At 40.4% G+C, this 14336-nt stretch overlaps 1 protein-coding gene across 2 annotated transcripts in view; it reads right to left on the reverse strand.

Annotated features, from left to right (window-relative positions):
* Positions 1-14336, reverse strand: part of nlgn3a (neuroligin 3a) — a 199834-nt gene that overhangs the window by 98055 nt on the left and 87443 nt on the right. For both annotated transcript variants that reach the window (XM_018737481.2, XM_029257602.1), the window contains one exon: positions 11935-12084. In XM_018737481.2, coding sequence (XP_018592997.1) covers positions 11935-12084 — 150 coding nt within the window. The remainder of the gene's footprint in view (positions 1-11934; positions 12085-14336) is intronic.

The following is a 14336-nucleotide window of genomic DNA, read 5'->3' on the forward strand; positions in this document are numbered from 1 at the left end:
CAGTTCGCCTCTGTACTTACAGAACACACCCACCACTCAGCCCTCATGCCCTTCCCACCCTCTTCATCTGAGCCACATGCCAGGATGGCTGACCTTGGTCCTTCTGCAGGGTTCTGCCATGATTAATCTCTCAACCAGAGGAGAAGCAAGACTTTGTTGTTGAGCCTGTATAAATCTCCACAGACAAGAATGACCAAAAATACCCCTGGTTATTTCCGCCACACACTCCCACTTCGCACACCCCCGCCTACACAAGAACACCTTAAAGAGAGTCCAGAAAGATTGACACTCGTCTGCAATAATAGCCTCTTCTCCCCATGCTACATCCTGAAACGCTTTACGTCATGCTCTTTGCTCCTTCTCACAGGGGTATACTGTGCAGTGCGCGATAAGGCTATTCTACCTGTTTGCGCATTTGCCCCAAGGAACACCGATCCACTGTTTTGTACTTCCATTTTGATGCAAAGGAGTCCTGAAGGACAAAACTATTGGGCATTTAAAGTGTACCGGGAAACAAAACAACTGAAAGAAAAGCCCAGTGCATTGAGTGGAAAGTAAAAAAGAAAAAAACACAGCTATGAATCACCATGGACGGGTCTCTCGAATAAGCGAAAAAGGAGAAGAGAAATACAACACAGAGGGGAAGAAAATTCAACGTTTAAAGGTTTTCGAAAATTATACAAATGTTGGACTTAATGTAGAATGACTTGAATCAGTGTACATGGGATTAGCAAACTGCAGTTGGTTGCCGACTTAAAAACTTGCTTAATTGGGACTTCATTGGGAGGTGGTTCTTTACTCAAAGAAGTTTGTTAGTCAAATGTAACATGAATCAGGCCAGTGGCTCATCATCCATTCTACGTGCAGCGACTCATGTTATATGTACTGGAAAAAAATGGGTATTGAATTATACGACTGTACATCAAGAATTGGGTCTCTCTATCCATACCTCTTCACCTACTAGTGAAATGCACCCTTGTTTTCTCTGTGTTGTATGTCTCTTTGAATTACAAACATTTTGCAAATGCTTTTCTCCAGAGAAACTTCCAATGAACTCTATGTAGTGTTATCAGCCCACACCTTATTCACCAAGGTGACTTACACTGCTAGATACACTACTTACAATGGGTCACTCATCCATACATCAATCAAACACACTCTCTCTGTCACTCACACACTATGGGTGAACAGCACATCTTTGGACTGTGGGAGGAAACCAGAGGAAACCCATGCAGATATGGGGAGAACATGCAAACTCCATACAGACTGAGCAGGGATCAAGCCCACATCTTCTTGCACCACCCAGACACTGTGAGACAGCAGCACTACTTGCTGTGCCACTGTGCCACTGTTATAGAAGTGTACATGGAAATGACAGTGACCTGGACAGCTCCAGAGAGTGGCAGCTCTATGAACCAGAAGAAAGCAACAAGAATTGGTAGGAGGTCATCAGGATTCATTGATCCTGCGTTTTATGCACCTACTCGAGTGATGAACATCGGTGCATCAAGTGGAAGGTAACAAACTAGGTTTACTTAAGAGTCACATGTCTGCAGCCATGTCTCTTTCTCTTAATGTAATGTACAAATTGTATTTTGCTGAGATGTATGTTGCTTTAGACAAAAGCATCTGGTAAATGAATACACATAAATGTAAAGACAGACTGTCTCTCTCTTTTCCATGCAACAGACTTTGGACAGAAAGCCCCTCCCACTTTTGAGGCAGCATGCCTCGTTCACATTTCTGCACATTCCTTGGCAGTAGTATTTACGACACAGTGTAAACAAGGGAGCCCAGTAACAAACTGTAGCCAAGAGCTAGATCATGGTATGGGTGATCACCTGCAGCGCCTCAAACCCCTTTCATACCAGAAACAAATTCACTAACCTGCTGCTCATCCCATACAGGGTTGCAGGGAACCAGAGCCTAATCCAGCAACTGAGGGTGCAAGGCTGGAGGAGACACACCCAGGACAGGACACCCGTCCATCAGAAGGCACCCCAAGGGGGACTCAAACCCCAGACCCACTGGAGAGCAGGACCCAGTCCAACCCACAGTGCCACCATGCCAAATTCACTAATACAAGCATAATAAATAAATAAAAGCACAATCATAAGGGATTTAGAAAAACAAAATAAGGTGAATGTTAATTCAAAGTTTAGACAACAACTATGTATTAATACTCGAGGTACTACATGAAGGAGGAGAATGACGGAGAGGAGGTACTTTACTATTAGCTCAAAACTGGTAGTAGTACAGGGGGCGCGGTGGCGCAGTGGGTTGGACCATGGTCCTGCTCTCCGGTGGGTCTGGGGTTCAAGTCCCGCTTGGGGTGCCCTGCGATGGACTGGCGTCCCGTCCTGGGTGTGTCCCCTCCCCCTCCGGCCTTACGCCCTGTGTTACCGGGTAGGCTCCGGTTCCCCCGTGACCCCGTATGGGACGAGCGGTTCTGAAAATGCGTGTGTGTGTGTGGTAGTAGTACATGGATGAAGTAGTATAGGACCATGTAGGAGGAGAGACCCAGAGGAGCATCTGGTAGTGTAGTAGATCAAGCTACTCCTTTTAGATTAAAAGGTCACAGGTTCAATTCCCATCTCTGGCTGTAGTATCTTTGACTAAGGTACTTACCCTGAATTGCTCCAGTAACATTACCCAGTTCTATAAATGGGTAAATAATTGTAACCTTAACATTATAAGTTGCTTTGGAGAAAAATGTCAGCTAAATGAATAAATGTAAAGCTTGTTCATCTTCTTTTTACTTTTTTTAGACCTTCCCCACAAGCTTTTTAAAAACTTAAGGTAGCAGCAGTGTTGCAATCACTATCCATCAGGGCATCAAGTAAAGCTTTGCTGTGCAATTTGAATTGATATGCCAGTCTAAATACTTCTCAAAAAAAGCTTGTATCAGCGGAAAGTTTTTAAGTCAGTGCTACTGTCCAACAAAGCCTTGTCCTTTTCAATTTACTCATTTAGCTGGTACTTTTCTCCAAAGTGACTTAGAATGTTAAGCTCCTTAAAATGATTTAACGATTTATACAGCTGGGCGGTTTTTAATGTATCAGTTCAGAGTAAATTCCTTGCTCAAGGGGGCTACAGCAGGAGGTGGGATGCGAACCTATGTGTTGTCAGGCCAAAAGGCAGCAACTCTAACCTCTATGATTTTTTCAGACAAAAGTGACACACTGCTGGCAACTTCCACTGCATAATAAGTAACCACGTGCTATTTTATGTGAGCCTTGCATGCCATTAGTGGGGGTTTAATCGACCAACTGGAAACTTTGTTGCAGAAATAATACAGATTTAATAGTGCTCATTAGACCAAATAATGAGATGAGCCAGGCAGGTGGATTTTCCGTTTGCCCGGCCACGGCGGTACATGTGCGTGCCGTTTTAATGAGACGACAGGAAGTATGTGGAACGGATGGCACTCTCGGAAGGACTCCAGCGCTCTGACACACTCCACGTCCCAAGTAACTCCTACGGGAGTTTTGCGGGTGACTCCTGCATTTAGAGCCAGGCTGTGAGGCCCGTGGGAATTGCCTTCAAGAGGCAAGACGGGCGATTCCTTAATCTCGACGCCGTAATGAGACTCTCTCAGGTATCACTGTACCGACACATCCTTCACTGACAAAGGAGAGATTATTCCGCCTGATGATGACTTTCACGTTGGCCGTACTGCACGCCACATGACTGGCTACCTCCCTCTCTCCCTCCCTCCATCCCTCATTCGTGTTCCTATAGATTACAAAGAGGGTGCGGAAAGATGTTAGCACAGAGCCATACTAAAGCAAGCACTAAGAAACATATCATCACAGTCAATTGTACATAATGGAGCACTGTTCTTCTATATGGTGCATCTCCTGCAACCAGTGTGTTCCATAAAACCCTCCTTATGAGTCATAATTGACTAGAGAGGCAACTTGAGACATCCGCTGTTCGAAAGTAATCACAAAGTGTACCGTTCCATTTTAATCAGCCCCCACCTCCAAGTGTGCCAATTACTTTGAGAGCTGATGCATTTCTGATGAGGCTAATTGAAGTTAAATAAACACTCCAAGAAATATGTTAGAACAACAACAACAGAGGATCAAACGATTATTTCTTGCAAGCATTGTATGGGAAGAGATTGAAAACACAAGGAGGAGATAGATAGATAGATAGATAACAGAACCCCAATCTCAAATATAGCTGGAATAATCTTTTTCTTGGAGTTTTAACCCTGTAAGGCAGGGAAGAACTCCTTCGCCTAGATATATCTGCATTGGCGCCAGTTTATTTGCAGCAGTGAAACTCTTTCCATTTCATGTCTGAAGACCTGGAAGTAGGAAGGCTTTGATGTCTGTGGACTACAGCTGCACCCCCTTGGTTTGCTCTGATTCTCCACCAGAGATGATCATCATTTTCTCCTTGCTGCAGACTAACGCAGTGAAAACACCTAAATTTTTCATTATCTTTGGTTTCCTTGCTAAGATATACTGGAGAAATTCAACTTTACGCCTTATTTAAACTTCCTAGTTCAAAAATCACCATGAAACTCTTTAGAATCAAAGACTTTCTTTGACTATAAAATCATATAGCAGAAAACCATAACCCATAAATGCTTTCTATTCTCTGTGTTAGGGTATGCTAACAGACCTTGAGGGACACCAGGTATCATTGTGGTTGGAGCTGCCCCTTGCCCCCAGAGGATACAGATTCAAATTCCTGTGCTACTTTAGTCCTCTCAGTTAAGGTATTTACCCTGCACTGACACAATAAAAATGATCCACCTGTATAAGTAAGTAAATAATTACAAACATCTTAACACTGCCCTGAGGAGAAAGTGAGAGCTAATATCTAAGCTTCTGACTGAAGCTTAGATAAAAAAAGGCTTCATTCCAAACTGATGTCAGTCATCTCATTGCATGGCAGAGAGCAATGAAATAAAATTTGTTTCAACTAAGGTAGAATGACCTCTGTGGTTTATGAACTGAAACCTGTAGTCACGCAGTTTCCACCGAGGTCAACAAATACCATTATTAGATATCAGTGCATTTGTTTCATTTGTTTGATGAATCGTTGAAAGACTATACCGTTGACCTCCTGGAAGAAAAAGGCTTCGGAATAAAGTATTCTTATAAACCCCATTAAGATGCGAAAGCTCCGTCTTTGTGCAGAACCATTTTGCATCGTAGATGAAAGACAGCTTTTCATCAAAGCTAAAATATTTCAGGGCTGTGCACAGAAAAGAGGACCTTGCAGAGTGTGAGCCCATTCACCAAAGGCTCATATGCAAGTCACCAGCGGCAAGGTGCTGATGAATGTCCCTGGGCAGGCAGTAGGATGGAGAATCCATCTGCACCTGATCCCCAGATCCTCCCTGGATATGCCAGCGAGCCATGGTGGAGCATTGAGGAAGACCTCTAACTTTGGTCACTTGCTCCCTCACTTAAATGGGCTGAATAAACATTCCCCTTAATTCTGCTGGATTCATGCAAATGAAAGAATGAATCCATCCAAATTGAAAGCCAAGAATAAGCTCTGGCTCAGCTTCCTGTAGCAGAGAAAGAGAGCTGAATCTGATGTTGTTTCTTCCTCTTTCAGGCCATTCAATCCCTTCACTCCTCACATTTCTCATTCCCATCATCGCCAACTATATGAGTATTTTGGCAACACAGACACATTGTATATTTCCCCATGGTTTACATCATGAGGGAAAGGCGTACCACAAAGAAATAAAATATGTATATCCACGGGATGAAGCCTATACCGTGATAATCATATCACTGTTCAGCTTAAGGACAGGTGATGAATAAACTTCAAAGTCCGATCATTCCCAGAGTACAATTTCTGAACAGATCCAGGTCAAGGATCAAACCCAGCAGAACCCGAGGATGTACAAGCTGCAGATAAGAGTGAGTGGGAGAAATTCTGAGTGACACCTCAAAATGATCAAGTCTTCGAGGGGATATATTTAATAGGTGTGAAAGCACAGTACTGGTGTAGATCAAGATTTAAAGTTGTATACTGATGGTGTGGCTCATGACTTACTGCAATGCAGAGGGTAGATTAAAGAAATGGAAAAGGATTCAGTAGCATGAATTCCTGTAACATGTTACGTTAGGGACAAATACATTTAATATTTTATCAAACCAACAATCAAATGAATAATAACATTTGACACACACATCCCAGACTGAGGGTATTACTGTATTATCGCCAGGGTCAACAGGGACCACAATATCTGAAGTATGAGGAATGAACAGTTGCGGTCTTTTTCATCCCCTCAGTGCGATTTTATTGAGGCTCTGCAAGCACTGAACTTTGCCAGAAAAGAGGTTTTCAGCCTATTGCAGCTGCCGCCCCGATCCTCATTTTAATTAAAGTTTCAGGAATGTTTATAGAGTACATTTTTTTTCATATAAATCTAGAATTTTATGTTGTTGCAATTCCCTCAATGACCTTGGTCGTCAACATCAATTTAGTAATTTCAAAACTTGCCGCATCCATATTTTATCCTTCTAAAAGTGCAGCTGAAAGTCCCATAGCGTCTTAGGTAACAGGTAATTGCCCTGGTCTAGGATTAGTTTTGTAAGGTTAATCATAAATAATTCTCACACGTCTTCTTATATAATTGTTTTCATCGACTTGGAAAAAAATTAATAAGACAGCAGCGAAATGAGATAATAATGTGTAATTATTGTGAGTCTATACTATAAACTGGGCTAGACAAGAGTAATGGAAGAGAGTTTCATTTCAACTGCAACAGCTTTGCCTGCACTTTACCTGGTATAACTTGGTAACAGCTGGTTGAACTAGGCAGCCTCACCTTAGTTTTTGGCAAGAGAAGTAGACCTTGTTAATTCACGGCGCAGTTGGAAGCAGTAATTAAGTCTTCCCCATAGGACCAGGAAATTGACATGCTCCAGAGAGTGAATGAGTAATTATATTTGTAAAGAGCAGTGATACAAGATACTCCCCTCTGCCTAGGACTCATTACACATCATTAAAGAGACACGGCTTCGGAGCCCCGTTCTTGCCAATCCTGCGCACACGGCGATCGATGGTCCAGGCGCAGACAAGATTGGCCTTTTGTAAACAAGCCGGGCTCACTAGGCTTTTGACCCAAACCAGTGACACATTATGCATGTGGAAGTCACGCGACCCACCCACTACATGGTACTAACTCCCCATTTGGCTGTGGTCTCCCACAGTCCTAATTAAATATTAAAACTGTAATGAAGTCTCGTTCGTCTGACTGTGGAGAGGCTGTAGAGACTGTAAGTCCACAATGCGGAGTAATAATTATTCTTTCCTATAGAATAAAACTGAAGACTACATAACATGCATTTAATTTGTGAGAAAGATCAAGCGAACTTGTTTAGAAATGTATATAAGTGTTCTACGAGATATGTTCTTTTAAAAAAGGTTATGCTTTTTTTTAATGCAACCCATTTTCATGAATAAATGTGTGAAGGTCATTGCCATGCTGATATTGTACAAAGAAACCAGTTTCACACTAATGGACACAGAGAGAATCCCTAATTTTTTCTGTTTTTTTTTTTTTAAATAAACTTTCTATCCTTCTTGGCTAAACAGACGTAGTGTTTTTCTATGCACTGTGAAAAGTAAACACCCCATGATTCATTGTAACTATTAACCAAGCTGGATAAAGCACAGCACATTCATTATCGGAGTATTTCGGAGTTTTTGTTTTATTATTAATGCATTGTCAAGATTGCCCAGAGAAAATGGAGACCTGTATTAGTGTCAGTGAGCATCGTTAGAGTTGCCTTGTCTACTTTCATCCTGCATTCATTATCTTGTCTAATTCTCTGAGCCTCAATTATTTTTCCTCATCCTTTTAAGCCACCTAATTAAAAGGCTACTCATTTTTTACCATTGGTATTTTATTTATTGATTTATATTTTGCTGGAAATTGTCCACTCTTCTTTGAATTTAAGTCACATATCTTCCAGCTGCCAGTGCTCCAATTAAGGGTCCCGCACAAGATCCTTACGAGGAGGAAGTGGAGAAACAGATTTTCATTTGCTGAGTTGAGCAGAATTCAGATGAGGTTTTGGCCACACGTGAGACTTAACCGCAGTTAAATTTCGACAGGGGGCTGAGTGGATACACCAAGAGGAATCGATAAATTACCTCGAGACTTGCAGTCGTGGAAACAAATGGAACTCTCTCTAAATGCAGTGCCTTTTGCTCAGAATAAAGGACAAAAGCAGCGGTGGTTGAACTCGCAAGCAAGAAGAGCAGTACTCGGGATACTGGATATGAAACCGAACTTTCAGGCTCAAGATTGCCAGCTCGGTGCCTAGGAACAGCCATGCTGTTGTACCCTTGGCAAAAAGCACTTAACCTGAACAGCTTCCATAAACACTCAGCTATACAAACTGGCTATAATGTGATGGGAAAAGTGACACAGTCTGTATATGACCTATAACATACAGTAGGGATGAATGTGACATTGAGGCCGGCTTACAGTGGCCACATGTGCACTCTTCAATGCAAGGGAGGAATATGGGTGGTTTGCCCCCATGCTTACTGAGCAGCCCTGGAGCAGTAAGTAGAGCATTGGCTCTACTTGCTGTGCGACCATGTCCCATGCAACATATATGCAACATAATAATACGATCATCCGGATGTAGCCCCTTGCAAAACATCTAACAGATTGAATAATTAAAAACAGAAGCTAAAATACCGCCAAAATTAAATGTTGTTCCATATGATACAGGCACTTTGTGCACTTTTTTCATAAAGCTCAACTTGTCAACTTTTACCATTACGATCAGACTCATCAGCAGTCATATCAGCACCAACTCTATGTCTGCAAAGGTAAAACTCGGCTCACGACGTCTTTCGTTTTAAAACTACAGTGTGGTTATTACAGTTGTATGGTATTAGATTCTTAGAGCCTTCATTTTTAATCTTTATAGACTTTAAATAAGACAATCCCAAGGCAATATCATTAAAACCACAGTATGACAATGAACATTATTATACAACATTCTTTTCTTCGGTAACTTGATGGGATGAAATTATGCAAATTTTTTTTTTTTTTTTTTTAAATCCTTGGAGCAGTTTCTCATAAATGAAACTATCTATCTGTGTTTAACTAAAGAGCAGTCCCCTCTTGTACAAGTGGAAAAAAAAAAATCTGTACTACGAAGATAAACTGTCTAATCAGACAAATTCAGTCTGGGGTCCTGTCTAGCAATGGACCTGTCAATGGCAAACAGTGCATCTTCTCGCTCAGAGCTAGAGAACAGGGAGTGGGTAAAGTGGAGACAAGGTGCTGTGCACGCTTACACCTTGCAAACATGGGAATTATTAAAAAGGTTTCGAAGCTAGACAATACAGTGGGCTCAACATCTATTTTGATATTTAAATGGGGTGTTTAAATTGTGCAAAAATATCGGCTGGAATTGCCGATAATTTGGAACACCATCTCCCTTGTGCGTGAACACACTTTGGGTTGGGCAAATTCACTTCTCGGCTCACACGCGGAAAACAAACTGAAGTTATAGTGCGGATAATATATCGCCAGCACAACTCTATTTGCAGCAGCGCAACAGCACTGTCAGAATGTAACGGAGATGTCAAAAGAATGTCATTTGTGATCCATCACTGATAATTCATCGTTGCTTTGATTTCCTGCCCTGAGATTTCTTTCCTCCTTCCCTTGAATAAACAGCAGTAAGACTAAAGCTTCGGGCCAGATTTGCAGGTCATCCAACATTTTCCAAATTAAAAGCAAACAAAAAAATCACGCTCATAAATCTGTTTACCATATATTAAATTTATATCATCCTTTTTGGGAACAAAAGTGAACCCTAACTAATACATTCCTTATGAAAATTAGAGTATTTAATATCAGAACAGATTATTTTTTAAGCTTCTCAATGTGCTCACAGGCTCCACAGTGAAAATGACCTTTTATATCAAGTGTTAAACATGCTTCTTTGTAACCTGTGCTTTGGGTAAGACATTTATCTGTACAATATATACCTATTTTATATTCATATACAGCATATTAATATTTTGAGAGTAAAAATATTTTTGTTTTACAAAATGCAATTTTAATTTCCTTTATTGAAAGTACAACATTTACCATATTGGGTAAATCACGCCTGTTTTGTGGCAGCTCCAAAAACGCTGCCGATCCATCTGCAAATATTAAAATTAATCCTTTTAATGTACTTATTCATCTAACAATGAAGACAGAAGCAATTAAATTGTCTTATAACAAGGAAAGTATGCCTTTTATTCAATAAAATTTGTGATGTTTAAGATTTGAATACCCGTAAGATTTTTACCTATTATGTTAACGTTTAACACAGTGGTAGTTTCTTCCAGTACAAACAAGCAGCTTGTTTAAAACTTTAAACACAAAGCAAATGTAGTGAACATGTCACATGGAAGTAAGGAAAATCCAAATGCAGCATTATTGAATAAAGATCAAACTTCTATCACCGATGCAATTGTACAGGAGGAGCCAAAAAGAGAGTTTGAGTTTGAGGGGGAAGTGATCTTGGCATCAGCTTCAAGTCTATAACCTCAGGGAAACTTGTTTCAGTCTTGGTGATACTGGTACAATATATATTGTCAAATATACTTCTTGTCAACTTCACAGCTTCAGGTGAAGAAAAGGGAAAACAAGCCATATGACTCAGAATGAAAATTTGATTTATTTACGTGGCAGGGTTGCGACAATGTTTGCCTCTCAAAGATATGGTCAACGCTATGATATTTTGCCCCAGTTATTTCCATTACTGGAAATACAGGGTGAAGAAACTCTGCTGTCACTGATGCTCTACTTACATTCACTCAGCTATCCTCCCTCTCTCTTTTTCGACAGAAAAATCGCACAGTTGCCATATTGCACCTTTTCGTATTCTACCTCAAGATAAATAGTCCGAAGACATAAGAGGAGATTAACTGAATCTGAAAGCCTCAGTCTCATGAACCAGTGATAAGTGATGTCTGTGGGGATTTCAGTTGCTTAGCCTTAAACAAGCTACCAACCTTCAACACTCTTCTGAAAACTGAAAAAAGTAGAGCTGCAAGAAAAAGTTTGTGAACCCTTTGGAATTACTCACGTTTCTGCATTAATTTACTTTACAAATTAATGCACATTTCTGCATTAATTACTTTAACTAACTCACAATAATAGACAATCTGCTTAAACTAATAACAGATTGTTCTTGTCATTATTGCGCTTTAGTATGACATTTTTTTTTTTACTGAAAATGTCAGTACTGTGATGTACCGAGATTTAAAATGTCTATAGTCTACACGAATACTTTTTCGTAATTTTTTACAGCAACCCAAATAAAAATCTTTTTTAAAAATGAGAAATAATCTAGAAATATTGTTGAAAACCTCAATCCACATCAACACGCAACATATTTCATGAGAAATTATGGTGTATGGATACATGTTTCTCATTACTGTTACTTTTGTTCAAGTTCCTGTCATAATTACAGACAGAGTTTAAACAGAGTTTGAATCTTAAATGATGCCTCATCAAGAAGTCGAAGATGAATGATGAAGTCAAGATGAGTTGATCTTTTGTATTTCGTGCATTCAAAATGTCATTGATGACTCTATAACCCCTAAAACACTACGGGTCGTCATTGAAAATCCTAACAACGTCAAAATAAAATGGTTAATCATTTAGAAAGACATTAAGGTTCATGAGCTTGACTCAGAAATGCTTATCAGTTTCAGTGAGGTACATTGAACTCCATTTCACTGAATCTATGTTTTGTAGAGGTTGAACATCATGCCGTATTTGTTGCTTTTGAGATTTCCAGCCAAACACCTGTAGAAAACCTCCAAATACCCCACGTATGACACTCCCAATGCACCACCTATTCATACACCATAAAGCTGCACCAGGAACCCCACAGCAGCAGTGAGAAAGAGCAGTGCACTTACCCAGGACTCCAACCCTGTAGTTGAGCGTGATGACGATAACGTTCCCGTAGCTGGCCAGAACACTCCCGTCGATCATGTTCCCAGTGCCTTCCATGTAGGACCCTCCGTGAATGTAGACCATCACGGGTTTGGCACCAGTGTCTCGGATGTCTGTAAGAGTGGCCACGGTTAACACATTCACTGGCAGTTTGGCCAAAGGAAGGCAAGGCAAAGCTTAACTAAGAACAAGGTGACACATTGGGACAGCCCTCCCAGATACCAGTTTCTGAGCCACTGTGATCTGCACTGGCAGGTCATTAGGAAAATATTATTTTCATTGACAAGTCTGGAAGACAAGATCAAAAAGTGTTGATTGATGACCTAAATTATGAGGGATTGCAATTTTCCTTCCAGCCTATTTCAGAACTTTTCTCCATATTGCATTTGCTAATTTGTCTCAGTCCAAACTAAAATCGTCCGGCACAAAAAAAAAATAAAAAAACATTCCCTTCCATCAATTCTTCAGCAGGTTATCCCACCATGTATTAAAAAAGACGGTGAAGCCATATGCAAATGCTCTGTAGTACTCAGCATAAGCTTCAGTGAGTATGAAAATTTGCTTTCTGTTGTTCTAGACTTTGTGTAAGAAAGTCATAAATAAATGTTTGCATTGCCTTCACATTGAGGCAGTCACTATTGATGTCTTTTATTGTACCCTCAAACGGGACAGTTTAAGCTGAATGACATAAAGTAAAAAAAAAAAAAACAAAAAAACAGAGGCGATAGCAGGTCTGTAGGATACTGGTCCTGTGGAGAACAGTAAGAGACTACAAGCTTTCATTTGTGGACAGGGGCTCTGTGCTACGCTCAGCCTTGAAAGCTGAGCGATAGCTCCCGGCCTGCCACTCAAAAAACCTATATTGTATTTGGGTTGCCATGGTTACCCGGGAGTGAATTTCCAAATCCTCAAGAACAAACAGCTAATCACAAACAGGCCAGGCTGGATGGTTAGTCTGCGCCCATCTGTGAGCCGTATCCCTGTTTGCACATGGTTCTGTTTTCACACAGCTGTTCCAAGCTATGTCCGACTGCAAGGTGCATCATGCAGGAAACAGCAGCACATCTCACCGAGGCACACCAGTCGCAACATAGCATGTGTTTTTAGATAAATTTTCATCACGGTGAACAAAGAATAATATCTTACAATCCATCTCATCACAGGGAAATATTCTGTTTTAAAAAAAAAAAACAAAACACTTGTTGCACTTCTTTTTGTAATTTACAAGTATCCTGCAATATTTTCACCCTGGTATCTGAGTGGGCACAGACAACACACAATTTAAAACTGACAGTTCTTTGGAAACAATAATCGTTCACAGTATGGTACAGCACAAGTGAGGAATGCATGGACAGAAAAAAGAATGGAGGAGAAAAATAAATATTCCCTGCATCAAGCGCCCCAAATACATGAAAACAAATGGTTCCACATGTTTAAAAAAGAAAAAAGAAAGAAGGAAGAGAAATAAGAACACAGATTAGTCATGTCACCGTCAACGTTATCAGCTGCCTCTTTTGTTGATTCACATCAGGGGTTACTATGACAACAGTCTCTACCTATGTGAGGGAAATACTGGAATAGGTGTTCATGGTCCCAAAAGCTTCTCTCCTTTTATCTTTGCTTTAGCTATATTAGGACAAGGTTGTTAAACAAGATTACTCTTATTCACGCCACAGGCAAGTGGTGCCTTTAAAAATCTAAGAACAGTCACCCTAGTCTGGGAGGCAAACACATGATTAAAAAGCTAAACATTTAAGCAGAGTTCCCATCAGTATTTTTTTCCCTCCAGAATTCAGCACTGAGAAAGAAACAGAAAGATTCAAACAGTAAAATACAATTTCTTCACATTTTATTTCTGGCAACGTGATTCTTAAACAATGTCACAAAAATCAGTGTCAGTGCACAAAGAGGATGAAATAGATAACATACATTATAACCCACAGTCTGCGCATAGCAACAAGGGATTAAAAGATGCAAATATGCACTGATGGCTGATATGCAGACGGACTGATACATCATGGGTGGAGTTCACACGTGTTACATACAAACAGACGTACTTACATTAATATTTGTAATTTTATGCAACATGCATTCCTTTGAGTCCAAAAATCCCTCCATCCTATTCTGCCAGAACGATTCAAAAGCCGATACAATTTTCATGTCATCATACCAACAGAATAAGATGGAAATGCTAGACTATGGTGGAAAAAAACACACACATGCGTGCGTGGACACACACACACACACACACACACATATACTGTATATGTGGTTGCTGGATGCCCCTTGGCTTTATACACTGTCTCTTCCCATGAAATGAAAACAGGGCAGTTACATTGCAAAACGACTCCACTTTCTTTTGACA

This window comes from Scleropages formosus, chromosome 13 (assembly GCF_900964775.1).
Source record: "Scleropages formosus chromosome 13, fSclFor1.1, whole genome shotgun sequence".
In the NCBI taxonomy this organism is placed as follows: Eukaryota; Metazoa; Chordata; class Actinopteri; order Osteoglossiformes; family Osteoglossidae; genus Scleropages; species Scleropages formosus.